General features: G+C 43.2%; 1 protein-coding gene across 2 annotated transcripts in view; it reads left to right on the forward strand.

The window, feature by feature from the left end:
• The window catches only part of grik2 (glutamate receptor, ionotropic, kainate 2), a 323,504-nt gene that overhangs the window by 218,674 nt on the left and 86,775 nt on the right, over nucleotides 1-18,055 (forward strand). For both annotated transcript variants that reach the window (XM_026183896.2, XM_080308219.1), the window contains exons 10-11: nucleotides 4,091-4,297; nucleotides 15,829-16,052. In XM_026183896.2, the coding sequence (XP_026039681.1) occupies nucleotides 4,091-4,297; nucleotides 15,829-16,052 (431 nt within the window). The remainder of the gene's footprint in view (nucleotides 1-4,090; nucleotides 4,298-15,828; nucleotides 16,053-18,055) is intronic.

The raw sequence follows: 18,055 nt of genomic DNA on the forward strand, positions 1-18,055 counted from the left end.
ATGAAAGCTACCACCATCAAGTATCTGCAGAGGGTACTTGAACTGTAACAGTAAGAACAAGATCCAGGCTATCAACACCTACACCCTGCCTGTGATCAGGTACCCTGCTGTGATAATAAGCTGGCCAAAGGAGGAGATAGACGCCACTGACATCAAGACAAGGAAGCTCCTTACCATGCATGTTTAACCCCAAGTGCAGCACACTGGTGGCGTGGGAACAGCAGCGGCCACTCAAGACCAAATTGTGCTGTTTTTGTACTTTTGGGCTTTCTATCGAATTTTCATGATAACCTCTGAGCCACATGGACACCAGAACAATCGGTGTTCATGTTTACCAACGGCAAACACTTCTAAATTACAAGCATCACACAAAAACTGACCCGGAACTACTGGAAGCGCTATGGAAATCGGGCCTTCTGTCCTTCATCGTCTGATGCTGGTGGCCAGTGGACATGTTGCCGAAAGCGCTGCGTGAGGAAGCGGAAGTGCATCAAGCGTGGTGCGGTCCGTAATAGGCTAAGAGCAAATCCAAGCCAACCGGTTCTTCCATCCATCTTCCTCTCAATAAACTGGACTACATCCGACTCCAGCAGACCACGCAGCCGGAATTTAGAGACTGCTGCGTCTTTTTTTATCACAGAAACATAGCTCAGCGACAGAGTCCCTGAAAAAACTGAAAACTGAAGAGTGCCTGCCTGAAGGGCTACCAGGGATTTTGAAATTTTGCAAGCCCTGAGACAGCAAGTTACTTTTGCACAATACTCAGCATTTCACACATTTCCATTGCACTGTCTTGTGTCTGTATCCTCCAGGGTCTCGGAGGAGCGTTGTCTCATTTCACTCAGTACTGTACCACTGTACATGGTTGAAATGACAATAAAAGCCACTTGACTTGACTTGACTTGACTTGTATCCTAAGCGGTAGGAAGAAGGCCAAGGACTGGTGAGTATCAGTACCAGAGTCCAGGATGAAACAACAAAACATCCACAAGTACATCAGGAAAATGGCCATGACCGACTCTGTGCTCAGTGAATACCTCAGGCAGTAGAAACCCAAGAAAGAGTTGCAAGGGGAGGAACCATCATGGAAGGACAGGCCCCTGCACGGTATGTACCACCGCCAGATAGAGGAAGTGGCTGACGTCCAGAAATCCTATTGGTGGCTGGACTGAAAGACAGCACAGAGGCACTAATCATGGCAGCACAGAAACAAGCTCTGAGCACAAGATCCATAGAGGCTGGGGTCTATCACACCAGGCAAGACCCCAGGTGCAGGCTGTGTAAAGATGCCCCAGAGACAATCCAGCACATAACAGCAGGGTGCAAGATGCTAGCAGGCAAGGCATACATGGAACGCCATAATCAAGTGGCCGGCATAGTGTACAGGAACATCTGTGCCGAGTATAACCTGGAAGTCCCGAGGTCAAAATGGGAGATGCCCCCAAGGGTGGTGGAGAATGACCGAGCTAAGATCCTGTGGGACTTCCAGATACAGATACAGATACAGATGGACAAACTGGTGGTTGTCACAACCCGACTCATAGGAAGTGACAAACAAATGGGAGACCACACACAGGTTTTTTAAAGGCTGTAAGACATATTTAATGAAAATAAGGTAAAACAACTTAAAGACAATGTAAAGGAGTCAAAGGAGCTTGCAAAGAAAAGCGTCTGGACTTCTTTAAGTTCTTAAAGAAGTCCAGACGCTTTTCTTTGCAAGCTCCTTTTAAAGAAGTCCAGACGCTTTTCTTTGCAAGCTCCTTTGACTACGATGACCTGGATGACTGAGAACCTTCACAGACACAATGTAAAGGACATAACAGCCATAACTGAAACTTCCAAATGAACAAAATGGGTGCCAGACAGCGAGCGACAGCACCAAAGCCAGCCACCCTGGTTCAGTCAAGGTGTCTTTATATACACTGGGACTGGCCTCTCAGGTGTGCTGCATCACTAATTGGGTCAGCTCCACCTACCTGCAAGAAACAGGTAAAAGAAAAAACAAAACACAAGGCCAGCCCACTGGCCGTCACATGGTGGCTAACCAACTGGACATAGTAGTGGTAGAAAAGCAGAAGAAGATAGCCATAGTGATAGACATAGCGATACTGAGTGACAGCAACATCAGGAAGAAGGAACATGAGAAGCTGAGAAGTACCAAGGCACTCAGAGAAGAGCTGGAGAAGATGTGGAGGGTGAAGGTAACAGTGGTCCTAGTGGTAATCGAAGCACTCAGGGCAGTGACTCCCAAGCTAGGCGAGTGGGTCCAGCAGATCCCAGGAAAAACATCCACGATCTCTGTCCAGAAGAACGCAGTCCTAGGAACAGCTAAGATACTGTGCAGGACCCTCAAGCTCCCAGGCCTCTGGTAGAGGACCCGAGCTTGAAGGATAGACGAGGGGCAAGAGAGGGATATATAAATAAACTTTTATTCAACAATTCAACACGAAAAAATTAATTACAAACATAGCTGGACAACAGTGCTAAGCATGAAAGAAAATAACCTACAAAAGAGGAAAAAAATAGAGAACTAATTTAGACTCGCTCCTATCACCCCGAAATGGTTCAGACTGGCCCCAATGGCTACCCCTCGCTGAGCCTGGTTCTGCCGGAGGTTTCTTGCTGTTAAAATGGCCTTTTTCCTTCCCACTGTCGCCAAGTGCTTGTACAAAGTAGATTTTATGAATGTTGGGATTTCTCTCTGTTATTTTACAGCCTTCTCTTACAAAATAAAGCACATCGATGCTGGTGGCAGAGCAAGTCAGCCACTAATCAGAAGGTTGGTGGTTTGATCCCAGGCTGCCTCCTGGCTGCAATTGTGTGAATGGGTGAATGACTGAATGTAGTGGAAAGCGCTTTGGGGTGCTTAGGGACTAAGTAAAGCGCTATACAAATGCAGGACATTTACCATTTTACCATTTAGCACAAGGGAACCAAGACACTAATCCAGAAAGAAGAAAAATGGAGGAACAGACAGCGAAAGACGGAGAGAAGTAAAAAGTACAAATATTACACATTTAACAAAACACAAGATTGCAAAACTGAAATGCATGACAATAACAACTAAAAATTAAAAACAGAAGTTTAATTCTCAGTGATTTCCACACAGTCTATTTGAATCAAACAGGAACAAAAACAATCAACAAAAACAAAACTCAGTACTTGAAATTTTCGAACAACAATGAATAATAAAAAATAGTCAAATATATTACTAAGAATCCGAACTAGGAATCTAAAACAGCAAAACTGAAAACCCCAGGACCAAATCTAAGGAACGTGACAAACCATGTCAAAGCTATTAACAATTTTAAATGATTTTTTTTCAGTCATGCCACAGTTATCTGATAAATAACACCTGCTTGGTGATATATTTTGCGATTTATTTGTCTGCGAGAAACAAGAAATGAGGGATATGCTGCACGAATGAGCATCTAAGGCTAAAAAAGACAGATGGTGCATAAAGCAGAGGTGTAAAGAGGAGGAAGCAGGTGGAGGAGGAAACCGGGAGTGAGCTGTGGAGGGAGACGAGAAGGACATGGTGAAGGAGATGCTCAGTAGGCGGGAGGCAGAAAGGAAATGGTTTGAAAAAAGACAGCTTTCTCCAGCTGTTCATGTGAACACAGGGTATGTGCCAGCTCTTGCTCTCTCCTTTTTGTGTCTGTCTATCAGCATCTCTTATCTTATTGTTAAAGCATGTGGAACCCCGAAAGCTGAGCTTGTGCCCAACGCCAGTTTGACGTGCCCGAGAGATGCACACAGTAACTGATATGAGGGGATTATCTCTTATTATGGTCATGCCTCACTTTGTACCAACCCCAACTCACATCACAGAACTGGGACGACTGGAAAACACACACACACACACACACACACACACACACACACACACACACACACACACACACACACACACACACACACACACACACACACACACACACACAGCAGCTTTATATATGCTTTACCAACCTGGGGAGTTTATGTTAGGGTTTGCATGGCTTACATATCAGATGACCTATACACTTTATCTGTAGGTAAAAGATGGAAAGTGCTGCTAAGACTCATCCCTCCTCCCTATTTTGCCCAACAGGAAGAACCATACGTGATGTTCAAGAAGTCTGACAAACCACTCTATGGAAACGACCGCTTTGAGGGCTACTGCATCGATCTACTCAGAGAGCTGGCCAACATCCTAGGCTTTACTTTCGAGGTCCGCCTGGTGGAAGATGGAAAATATGGTGTCCAGGATGAGAACACAGGCCAGTGGAATGGCATGGTCAAGGAGCTAATGGATCATGTGAGTTTCTGCATTATTATTCAATCATTATAAAAGTGGTTCAGTCAATCAGTCAATCAAATTTAGTGATGCATTTTATTTATGGAGAACTTTCAGTTACTTAACCCTCATTCTATTGACATATTTAACATAAATGGACTACCAGCTTGTAATTTACTGTATAAACAATAGCAAAATAATAATAATAGCAACTCTTACTTGTTCTCATGGCATTATTAGTTCTGTAAATATGCCATTTAAAGAAAAAAAGATTTTGCAAAGTTAAAGTTAATTTGCATGTTTCGTAAAACTAAACGTATACTTATCTAAAGTATAAACAATCTTGGAGCTTTTATCCCATGTACAATCTATATTATTACTTAAAAGCTTATTTAAGGGCCTTGTTTGTGATATCACTTAGTTTTTAGTCATTTTAACTAAACATTATTTGTATTTATATAATGAAACCAACTGGGGTCATAATGAGGCTAATATGAAATAACTGAAGTAAACACATAAACCTTAGTGACACTGTTGAAAGCTTTTTCCACATCTACAAACCACATGCAGACTGGTTGGGCAAACTCCCACACACCCTCAAACATACTGACCCTAACATACTATGGCCTTGTTCGTCCTTTAGTTGACTAACAGATGATCCAGTTACCCTGTGTTCTGTCTGTAATTGGAGCACATTTCCAGTTATCAGTTTCCAGTAATACAGAGGCACCATCCCAGAGCTCTACACAATATTGCAGAGGCCCACCCACCAACCCAGACATCAAACCACCAACCTTCTGATTAGTAGATGACCTGCTCTACCACCTGAGCTACAGCCACTCCAACAGTGATGGTCAGCCCTTGTCCTCAGACTCTGCTTCCTGTACAGAAGATGTTTCAGTGGGATGAATGAGGTCCTCAATATCTCCTTCCACTGCTCATCTACAGGTCTTTCTCAAAAAAATAGCATATTGTGATAAAGTGCATTATTTTCTGTAATGTACTGATAAACATTAGACTTTCATATATTTTAGATTCATTACACACAACTGAAGTAGTTCAAGCCTTTCATTGTTTTAATATTGATGATTTTGGCATACAGCTCATGAAAACCCAAAATCCCTATCTCAAAAAATTAGCATATCATGAAAAGGTTCTCTAAACGAGCTATTAACCTAACCATCTGAATCAACGAATTAACTCTAAACACCTGCAAAAGATTCCTGAGGCTTGTAAAAACTCCCAGCTTGGTTCATTACTCAAAACCGCAATCATGGGTAAGACTGCCGACCTGACTGCTGTCCAGAAGGCCATCATTGACACCCTCAAGCAAGAGGGTAAGACACAGAAAGAAATTGCTGTTCCTAGAGTGCTGTATCAAGGCACCTCAGTGGGAAGTCAAGTCAAAGTCAAGTCAAAGTCAAAGTCAACTTTATTGTCGATTCTGCCACATGTACAGGACATACAGAGAATAGAAATTGCGTTACTCTCAATCCCTAGATAAATAGCAAATGAACATTTAAATATATTTAAATATAAAAGTGATTAAAAATGCAAGTAAAATAATTAAAAAGTAAAAATTTAAATAAATACAATTTTACATATAACAAGAAAGCTATATAATATACAATATAATGGGTAAGTGACATTGAGTGTAAACCAGGCAGAGTAGTGCAAATAGGCAAATAGTGCAAATGGAGATTTAGTAGTGTACGGTAAGAGAAAGTCTGTGGGAAGGAAAAAGTGTGGCAGAAGACGCTGCACAACGAGAAGAGGTGACCGGACCCTGAGGAAGATTGTGGAGAGGGACCGATTCCAGACCTTGGGGGACCTGCAGAAGCAGTGGACTGAGTCTGGAGTAGAAACATCCAGAGCCACCGTGTACAGGCGTGTGCAGGAAATGGGCTACAGGTGCCGCATTTGAACCAGAAACAGCGGCAGAAGCGCCTGACCTGGGCTACAGAGAAGCAGCGCTGGACTGTTGCTCAGTGGTCCAAAGTACTGTTTTCGGATGAAAGCAACTTTTGCATGTCATTCGGAAATCAAGGTGCCAGAGTCTGGAGGAAGACTGGAGAGAGGGAAATGCCAAAATGCCTGAAGTCCAGTGTCAAGTACCCACAGTCAGTGATGGTCTGGGTGCCATGTCAGCTGCTGGTGTTGGTCCACTGTGTTTTATCAAGGGCAGGGTCAATGCAGCTATCAGGAGATTTTGGAGCACTTCATGCTTCCATCTGCTGAAAAGCTTTATTGAGATGAAGATTTCATTTTTCAGCACGACCTGGCACCTGCTCACAGTGCCAGAACCCCTGGTAACTGGTTTACTGACCATGGTACTACTGTGCTCAATTGGCCTGCCAGCTCTCCTGACCTGAACCCCATAGAGAATCTGTGGGATATTGTGAAGAGAAAGTTGAGAGACGCAAGACCCAACACTCTGGATGAGCTTAAGGCCGCTATCGAAGCATCCTGGGCCTCCATAACACCTCAGCAGTGCCACAGGCTGGTTGCCTCCATGCCACGCTGCATTGAAGCAGTCATCTCTGCAAAAGGATTCCTGACCAAGTATTGAGTGCATAACTGAACATAATAATTTGAAGGTTGCCTTTTTTGTATTAAAACACTTTTCTTTTATTGGTTGGATGAAATATGCTAATCTTTTGAGATAGAGATTTTGGGTTTTCATGAGCTGTATGCCAAAACCATCAATATTCAAACAATGAAAGGCTTGAACTACTTCAGTTGTGTGTAATGAATCTAAAATATGTGAAAGTCTAATGTTTATCAGTACATTACAGGAAATAATGCACTTTATCACAATATGCTAATTTGTTGAGAAGGACATGTATATCCTCAGCTGAAGTCAGCAGCGCCCCATCACTACTATACACAGTAAAAGTAGAGCGCTTGCCTGACGGTTGGCTAGAATCACTTTAAGGCAGACCAAAGGCATTGTTTGATGGCCTCACCGAGCTCCTCGCACACCTGAGATTTTACTTCTGCTACCACACAAACCACGAGCAATGCCTCCCACATGATAACCAAGCTGTAGTAGGACTTCTTCAGCTTGAAGGCTCCTTTATTCTCCAGTGCCCACTGTCTGGTTCATGGACTGACACCATGACAGGCATCAACCATCTTTGCGGCTGCATAATAGAATAGAATAGAATAGAATAATCCTGTAATTGTCCCACAAGGGGAAATTTGGTTGTAACAGCAGCCAAAAAGACACATATACAAACAAACAAACAGTACACAGGACACAGAACAGAAACATACACATTTTTTCTTACATATTTACATCAAGGACAGTGGTTACTATAAACAGAGTACTGTACAGTTATTAAATTAAATAAAATTAACTACAGATAAGAGGCAAACCCAGGTTGTAGTGCGAATCGGTTGGTTAAATTATTGCAGTTACAGCGCAGATGTAAACATCTGTGTTTGTTGGGAGCAGTTCTGATTGTACAGTCTGACAGCTGCAGGGAGGAAGGACCTGCGGAAACGCTCCTTCATGCATCGAGGACGCAGCAGTCTGTCACTGAAGCAGCTCTGCAGCAACATCTACATGCATGGGGTGGGAGACTCTGTCCATCAGAGATGTTATTTTGGCCACAGTCCTTCTGTCTCCCACCACCTGCACTGGGTCCAGGGTGCATCCCAGAACAGAGCTGGCCTTCCTGAGCAGCCTTAGCAATTGAGGTGCAGAACATGGTCCATTTGGATTCAGTGTCCCCATATGATGTGAAGGCATAGTGGCTCTACTCTGAGCCCCTCCCAAACTCCTCATCCCATGCTAAGGGAGAGCCCATCCACCCTTGAGAAAAAGCTTATTTTCACCCCTTGTATCTGTGATCTCATTCTTTTGCCTTTGAAAGAAGTTATAATATTGTTAATAACAAGATCATCCTGAACTTAATGGACTTATGGTGTTTATCAACAACAATTCTCCTTGCTCATAGGGGGTCATATGATTGTTGGGTTTTTCTCTGGATGTACTATTGTAGGGTCTACCTTACAATATAAAGTGCCTTTAGGCGACTGTTGTTGTGATTTGGGGCGGTATAAATAACACTGAAATGAATTAAATTGAATCTGAGAGACAGACGCCCTCCATACTTTTAAGATTAGTCTTAAAACTTTCCTTTTTGATAAAAACTTATAACGAGGGCTAAGCTCTCCCTTAATTATGCTGCCATTGGCTCTGGCTGCTGAGGGACTTCCCATAATTCACTGGACATTTCTTGTTGACTCAGTTGCATGTGATTAGAGTTTGTCTTCTCTCTGCCATAGTTTGTGTTTGGTTCTTTCTCTCTGTGTTTTTCTTCCCTCACACCTCAACCTTAATGGCAAATAGCTGCCTCAGTCTCTTTGTGTTAAATGGGAATTTTCCCTTCCCACTGTTGCCAAGTGCTTGGGTATTGTGAGATTATTATTTTTTCATGACGTAATATTTTACTTTACAATGTAAAGTACCTTGAAGAAACAGTTGTTTTGAGCTGGTACTATAAATTTAAATTGAACTGACGTGGGCCAGATTGGATTGTAGTCAGTTAAATAGTCAGTTGACGTTTTTGACAATAATTCATTGATTAGCTAAAATAAGTGGTTTGTTGATAAGATAAAAACGAATTTATCAAATGTAGGACAAGTGCCATAGCCAATCACTACATTGGGTGTTGTCTTTGCTTTTGTGACTTCTTTAAACTGTGGAATTCGTTTCACAGCCAAATGCTGGAAATAAGTTTCACTGAAGTGAGGAGTATTACAGACTCACCAAGAAGGAAAGTGAAGAATGAAAACAGAAAGAGAACAACAAGCCCAATTTGACAGGACAGTGATGCAAGAAGAGCATAGATTCATCTGTGAGTTGTTTCCCCTATAGAGCTTATTAAAAACATACACACAACCACCCACAATCTGCTCACAGTGTAGAGCATTACACCTAACAAAATCCCAGTTAGGATGAGCTGCATGGGCAGAAAAATGGAAGAGGCTGCTTGCCCAATAGTCAATATCTGACCTCATTAGAAGCAGCACCCATAAGGGGTCGAGGCTCCTTTAACTTATTCACAGCTCTCCTCTCTCCTCTGTTCTGCTTCTCTTCTTGATCAGTGCAGTGCGAGATTGTCGTGACAGATATTTTCATGGTCAAAGGGCCCATTTCTCTGCAAGTTGTGAGTCTTGTGCAAGCTTGAGTTAGACAGAAAGTGACTGCAGTAGACAGGGTCTCAAAAGACCAGGAAGTGTACGCTGAGAGAGAAGCTTACTTGAGGATGACGTGCTAAATTGAGCTGAACAAAGTAGAAAAGTCCAGTCAAATGAATTGAGACAAACTACTGATTTGATGTTCTAAAGTTTTATATTTAGAAATAAGTAGAAAACTTGTGGTATTTCTAGAGAAAACTTAATCTTATTAGGAAATAGTAATAGGAAAACAACTGAAGGCTTTTCAGTGAGTTTTTTGGACTTCCTGATAATAATGAATTACAGTCGTCCAGCCTGGAAGTAATAAATGCATGAACTAGTTTTTCAGCGTCACTCTGAGACAGGATATTTCTAACTTTAGAGATGTTGCGCAAATGGAAGAACGCAGTCTTACATATTTGTTTAATATGTGCATTGAAGGACATGTCCTGGTCAAAAATGACTCCAAGGTTCCTCACAGTGTTACTGGAGGCCAAGGTAATGCCATCCAGAGTAAGAATCTAGTTAGATACCATATTTCTAGGCTTTTCAGGGCCAAGTACAATAACCTCAGTTTGATCTGAATTAAGAAGCAGAAAGTGAGCGGCCATCCAGGACTGGATAAAGGATTTCCTGCCTGGATAAAGGATTTCCTCACAAACCGGCCCCAGACTGTAAGGCTCGGCCCTCATCTCTCCTCCACTCGCACACTGAGCACCGGCTCCCTGTGTGCTGAGCCCCCTCCTGTATTCTCTCTACACCCACGACTGCAGTTCGACCCACAACAACAATCTCATCATCAAGTTTGCTGATGACACCACGGTAGTCGGACTCATCTCAAAGGGAGACGAGGCAGCCTACAGAGAGGAAGTCCTGAAGCTGGCAGCCTGGTGTTCAGAAAACAACCTGGCACTGAACACTAAGAAAACCAAAGAGCTCATTGTTGACTTGAGGAGACACAGCACTGGCGACCTGTAGCCCTGACCCCCATCGTAAGCAAATGCTTTGAGAAGCTGGTCAGGGACTTCATCTGCTCTGCACTACCCGACTCACTGGACCCTCTACAGTTCGCATACCGCCACAACAGGTCCACTGATGATGCCATAGCCCTGACACTACACACTGCCCTGTCACACCTGGAGAAGAGAGACACGTATGTGAGAATGCTGTTTGTAGATTACAGCTCAGCATTCAATACCATCGTTCCCTCGAAGCTGGACAGGAAACTGCAGGATCTAGGACTGAGCAGCTCCCTCTGCAGCTGGATCCTTAGCTTCCTGTCTGACAGACGCCAGGTGGTCAGACTGGGCAGCATCACCTCATCCCCCATCACACTGAACACTGGTGCTCCACAGGGGTGTGTACTGAGCCCTCTCCTGTACTCACTCTACACCTACGACTGCACGGCCACTAACAGCTCCAACATCATTGTGAAGTTTGCGGAGGTGCAGAGAAGTACACACCCCCATCACCATCAACGGCGCTGCTGTGGAGAGAGTGAGCAGCTTCCGCTTCCTTGGTGTACATCTGGCTGAGGATCTTACGTGGTCAGTACACACAAACAAAACAGTGAAGAAGGCGCAGCAGCGCCTCTTCTTTCTCAGGAGACTGAAAAGATTCGGCATGAGCCCCGCATCCTCAGGACCTTCTATCACTGTGCCATTGAGAGCATCCTCACTGGATGCATCACCACCTGGTATGGCAACAGCACCGCCTACAACTGCAAAGCTCTCCAGCGAGTAGTGCGGTGCTCTGAACGGATAATTGGAGGTGAGCTTCCCTCCCTCCAAGACATCTACAGGAAGCGCTGCCTGAGGAAACCGGGGAGGATCATCAAGGACTCCAGTCACCCCAGCCATAAACTGTTCAGACTACTTCCATCAGGAAGGAGGTTCTGCAGCATCCGGTCCCGTACCAGCAGACTGAGAGACAGCTTCTTCCATCAGGCCATCAGACTGCTGAACACGTCATAGACACCTCAGCTTCACTACTGGAACTTTAACATTATGCACTCCACACTGTATATAAATGCCACTGTTTTGCACATGTCTCAACTCTGTATATTTTATATATTTTATTTATTGTTTACTCTATTTAATTTGTAAAATATGTGTACACACACACACACACACACACACACACGTAGAAAATATTTAGTATACACGTCCAGAAATGCATATACTATTATATATTGTACATATATTTATTAGTTTCAGACAGTGTTGGGAAGGTTACTTTTAAAATGTATTCCGTTACAGAATACAGAATACATGCCCCAAAATGTATTCTGTAACGTATTCCGTTACGTTACTCAAAGACAGTAACGTATTCTGAATACTTTGGATTACTTAATATATTATCATGATTTTTACAACAACATGAATGTACTATTGCTATGTGATTTATTACTATTACTGAAGGTCCGCGACTCCGAACTGTAGTAAAGGGACCTCTGACTAATACGGCGGGGTCCCTGTCGGCTCGTAGCCGAAAAATAGCTTTACTTTGTTGTGTGGGTCAACTTTTATTGACAGAGAGAGGCGTTGAAAGGCTGCTCCAACGGAGCTTATTGTTTCAGAGGAAAACACGAACACGGTGTACAGTCGAGTCTTAATACCTTACTTACAACTGGGCTCGTCAGGCACTCTTCTTGACTGAAGTGGTTATTATTATATTTAGATGCTTCCAGCTCCCGTTTTTCCTCGATGACAACTCGTACCTTTCCACTCCCCCTTTTCTCCCTCCTCTCGCTCACAGATCCATAACGTGTATGGCAGTCCATTCTCCCTGCAGCACGGACTACACTGCCCATGATGCTACATTCTTTAGAGCTATGCTTGTAGCATTCTGCCTGTTAGCTTAGCACAACAACAACAACGAAAGGCGCTCTCTCACCCAGGAAACACACAGTCGCAGAGAGAGAGAGAGAGCGTCACCCTGTAACCATGGCAACCGTAACGCTGCCGCCTGGAACAACAGAACGTAGCTGTCAAACAAAACCAAACAGTCCTGACCCGCGACAATATGAAACAGGAAAGTACCGCAGTGTAATCCATTTATTTCAACAAAGTAACTGTATTCTGAATACCACCTTTTTAAACGGTAACTGTAACGGAATACAGTTACTCATATTTTGTATTTTAAATACGTAACGGCGGTACATGTATTCCGTTACTCCCCAACACTGGTTTCAGATGTAGCCATTCTTGTATTTTGCTTGTTTACATTATTGTATTTTGCACAACTCTGTTGCTTGTGAAGCTCGCACACAAGAATTTCACTCACATGTGCTGTACCAATGTACCTGCACATGTGATGTGACAATAAAAGTGATTTGATTTGATTTGATTTGATTTGACTTGGCCCCCCTCTACATCAACGGGGAGTGTGTGGAGAGGGTCCACACTTTCCGGTTCCTTGGTGTCCTCATCTCTGCTGACATCTCCTGGACAGGAAACATCTCAGCGGTCATCAAGAAGAACCAACAGCAGCTGCACTTCCTGAGAGTCCTCAGGAAGTACAAGCTGAACTCCAACCTGCTGTTGACCTTCTACCGCTCGTCCATTGAGAGCCTGCTAACCTACTGCATCACGGTATGGTACGGCAGCTGCACCAAAGCAGATAGAGTGAGGCTTCAGAGTGTGGTCAAGACAGCACAAAAGATCATCGGCTGCCCTCTCCCGTCCCTGATGGACATTTATTCCTCCCGCTGCCTCAGCAGAGCAGCAAACATCATCAAGGACAGCTCCCACCCTGGCCAAGTTAAGCCTGCTTCCCTCAGGGAAGCGCCACAGGTGCATCAGCACAAAAACCCACAGACTCAAAAACAGTTTCTTCCCCAAAGCGATAACCACCCTGAACTCACACATGCACCGATAACACAGCCCCCCACTTCCCACTTCCTCTATGGGCCACCACTGTGCAATACCAATTCCATGTGCAATAACTCAACTGTATATACACAACACTATTTATTACATATTACTTACGTCTTGTATATTGTACATTTTATAACCACAAACACCCAGCACGCCCCTGCGGGCGGTTTATCCTTCAAGCTCGGGTCCTCTACCAGAGGCCTGGGAGCTTGAGGGTCCTGCGCAGTATCTTAGCTGTTCCCAGGACTGCGCTCTTCTGGACAGAGATCTCCGATGTTATTCCCGGGATCTGCTGGAGCCACTCGCCTAGCTTGGGAGTCACCGCACCTAGTGCTCCGATTACCACGGGGACGACCGTTACCTTCACCCTCCACATCCTCTCGAGCTCTTCTCTGAGCCCTTAGTATTTCTCCAGCTTCTCGTGTTCCTTCTTCCTGATATTGCTGTCATTCGGAACCGCTACATCGATCACTACGGCCATCTTCTTCTGTTTGTCTACCACCACTATGTCCGGTTGGTTAGCCACCACCATTTTGTCCGTCTGTATCTGGAAGTCCCACAGGATCTTAGCTCGGTCATTCTCCACCACCCTTGGGGGCGTCTCCCATTTTGACCTCGGGACTTCCAGGTTATACTCGGCACAGATGTTCCTGTACACTATGCCGGCCACTTGGTTATGGCGTTCCATGTATGCCTTGCCTGCTAGCATCTTGCACCCTGCACATTATTACATCCATACAATATTGATTGTAAATAAGGTTAGCACGTTGTTAAAGCAGGCCATACAAAAGGCGTCATACGTTATATAATGTGCATATATATATATATATATATATATATATATATATATATATATATATATATATATATATATATATATATGTGTGTGTGTTTTTCCCTATGTTAATACTGTCCATATGTACATAGCGCTGCAGAACTGTACCCCCCCCCCCCCCCCCCCCAGCATGTTTACACTGAGTAGGAGATGCTCTGTATCTCATTGTACAACTGTATAGTGACAATAAAGGCATTCTATTCTATTCTATTCTATTCTATTTATGTCTTTAAGACATTCCTGCAGTTTAACTAGTTGGTGTGTGTTATCTGGCGTCATGGACAGATAGAGCTGGGTGTCATCAGCATAGCAGTGTAAATGTATGCTATGTCTTCTAATGATGCTGCCTAAGGGAAGCATGTATAATGTAAACAGAATTGGTCCTAGCACTGAACCCTGTGGAACTCCATAATTAACCTCAGTGTGTTTTTATTTGTTGTTACCTGGCCCTTACTAAGAGATTCAGATTTTTAAGAATTTATCTGATGTAGCGCTTGGCTCAATAATTATTACAAAATAATTATTGTGTCATTTGAACATCCATGTAGATGCTGAAAATGAGAGCATCAACATGTCACTTCATCTGTTATTAAACTCAGTTGGCTTCCCTCAAAATGTGAAAGAACCCACCAAAATGCACAGAAAGTGGAGGTTACCTCATTTGAGTCAGCCAGCCGAGTCAAAAGCACAGAAAAGACGACGAGGGAAACAATATCAGCATCCTCCAATTGTAAAACCATTCCTTGTCGTCTTAAAGTTGCCCCTCGAGAGGATCTTTTGTTCATTTTTCACTTAATACGTGATTATTTCAGTATTTACTGATATCTCACTAATGTTTAATAGTGAGCAGTTTTTGATTGATTTGCAGTGAAACTTCAGGTACACAGAAACCATGGGACCAAAATATTCTCTAGAACATAACAGAGCCTCCGGTTTTGCTGTTTTGTTTGATTTTGTTTGTTGTTGTTTTTAAATAGTGTGATTGGATTCACAGATGCATGTTATCATAGACTTCCATCTATCAGCAGTGAGCTCAGTCTATTTATCCTTAAGTGGCAACCTTCATAATACAAAAAGGATATATCTTTGAGGAATGAGCTACTTGACCTTGCTGTGGATGTTTAGAATTTAGAGTCACAATGCAGCCTGAGATTTATGAACTGTCAACACCAACATAGCTTTCACCTAAGATGTAGTGGTGTGATTTTCCTATTTCTGTAGCACATTTGCTGTCTAAGAATGGTTTCCAAACAATGTAATATATGTAAACTTTGGAAACAAGCATTAATATTTTGATTAAAAAAATAAATCAATAATGATATTTTTATAAGCTAACATGTTGCAGCATCTTAACCAAGTGTCCTCACATCCGCAGCGTCTTTATTTTGTCTACACTGACACAGGAGGAAGCAGACAGAGGAAATAACTGAATGTTTTGATTTAGTTTCCAGAAAGCAAAAAGTGAATTTAATTATGGAGGTGTTCTTGATGGGTGGAAAGATAAAGAGGGTTTTAAATTTCTAGCTAAGTGCCTCAAGACAGACTCTGTAGTGTGTAAAGACCCTGTTTGCTTAATTTGATTGCCTCTACGTTCCTCCCGTACCCATAACTTATAGCCTATTCCTCTTTCCTTTTATGTTTCCTATTGACAGAAAGCTGATCTTGCAGTGGCTCCGCTCACCATCACATATGTGCGCGAGAAGGTTATCGACTTCTCCAAGCCCTTCATGACGCTGGGTATAAGTATACTGTACCGCAAGCCCAACGGGACCAACCCTGGGGTCTTCTCCTTCCTCAACCCCCTCTCGCCTGATATCTGGATGTATATTCTGCTGGCTTACTTGGGTGTCAGTTGTGTGCTGTTTGTCATAGCCAGGTAACATGTTACTAAAGTGATTCAAATGATTGTAGCTTCACACACAGTCACACACACAGTTAGCTACAACTGCTCAGTCTTGTCCCACTAACGAGATCATGTCTGTAATTACAGAATGGAGAGCATGCAGTCACTTAGAAGGAGTGCTCACACTAATCAGTGGTCAAAGTTTGGACTTGACATCATTGCTGTGTAACGTGTTTAATACAGTTTAACCAGCAAGGATCATATCGATGCTGGTACACGGGTACCACTGTTAGACATTTGTAACAAAATGTTTCCCCTCACACTGTCATTTAATGTGGCTGCTAGTCTATAAGTGGCCTGGATCTGCTCACACTGATGCTAGTACATAAGTTTCAAACACACACAGAACCACTTCAGAAAGAAAAGCTGTACGTTGATCAGCCTGTGTGCATGTGTCTGAGAGGGTGGCAAAGAGATTGTGCATTCATATATGTGCATATGTGTGATGTGTCGAGCTAGATGTGAAGGCTGCTGCCCTCTCCCACCTTTCCCTCACTCTCCCCAGTGTCTCGCAGATCATGTAGTATTTGCTTTTCTCTTAATTCCTTCACCTTGCTTCAAATGTGACAATTTCTTAGCTAGTTTTGTCTCATATTTTCCAGTTACAACCCATAACAGTTTCAGTCGAATCTGATGACAAGCTCATCTGTAGTTTCTCTGCTGCCTCTGCTCCATCGCTGAATATGTAAAAAGCAAGAACTAGTTTAATCTTTTCTAACCAGACAGAGATCCTAGGTGTTGTTCCTGAGATCCAGAGGAGCTGCTGGAGCCACTCACTCAGCTTGGGGGTCAATGAACCAACTGCTCCAATCACTTTTGCCTTCACCCTCCACATCTGCTGATGCTCTTTTCTCAGACCTTGGTACTTCTGGAGTTTCTTGTGCTCCTTTTTCCTGATGGTGCTCTCACTCGGTGCAGCTGCATGTATCACCACAGATGTGCTGGATTGTATCAGGGGCATCTCTGCACAGCCTCTTGCCTGGTGCAACACTTGGTAGACCCAAGCCTTTCTTGATCTTGTGCTTGTTCTGTGCTCATGGATGATCTTTGTTTCGGCCTTCTTCTTTCCACTTAGGGTACAGTGCCGAGGTACTGAATTTGGGGTGAAACCCTCTGTGCATGGTAAGGAGCTTCCTTGTCTTAGTGTCAGTGGCTTCTATCTCCTCTTTTGTCCATCTTATTATCCCAGGAGAATATCAGATAGCTGGCAGCCTGTAGGGGTTGATAGCCCAGATGTTGTTCTTCCCATTCAGCTGATTCCTCAGGCTTTCCTAGCAGCCTCTTCATGGAACTCATTTGCCTGTAGGATTCCTAGTTACTTGAAGCTGTCCTTGATATCTGCAATGTTACCTTCTGGTAGTGCAGTTCCCTCGGTTCTGACTACTTTCCTTCTCTTAGTTACCATCCGACTACATTTCTCCAAATGATATTCAGATTGTTCCATTCCGTAGTCGGTATCCGTAGCCACTCTTCTAAATTATCTCACTTCGGGGATTCAGGCCTATGCCGAACAGCTGTAGGGACAGAGCATCTCCAAAATATGACCTTGATGGTGACTTGTGCAGCTGGCTTGAAGTTGGCCTCCAGTGTTGTTATTGAACTTGCTGAACTATCAAACAGTTTTAGAACTTTTTGGATTGTTACAAATCCTGAAATCACATTTATGATACAGAATAATTTGTTAATTTGTGGATTTCTTTCGTAAAATAATCTTTTATAACTGAACACTTGAAAATTAAAATAAAATACAGTTCTGTACTGTGAAAGCCTGATGTGGACCCAGTGCAGGCTGCAGTCCTTTGGTCTCTTCTCCTTAGTGCTCTACTCGATGAATGTCTTAAAAATTGATTTTTTTGACTTGTGTTTTAAAGGAAGTTTATCTTTAACAATGCTGTGCAGCTCTACCTGATTTAGTAGCTGTAATTTAGACACACACGTAAGTAAGTAATAATGTCTGAGATACAAGCGACATATGA

The sequence above is a fragment of the Astatotilapia calliptera genome, chromosome 11, assembly GCF_964374335.1.
Source record: "Astatotilapia calliptera chromosome 11, fAstCal68.1, whole genome shotgun sequence".
Taxonomy (NCBI): domain Eukaryota; kingdom Metazoa; phylum Chordata; class Actinopteri; order Cichliformes; family Cichlidae; genus Astatotilapia; species Astatotilapia calliptera.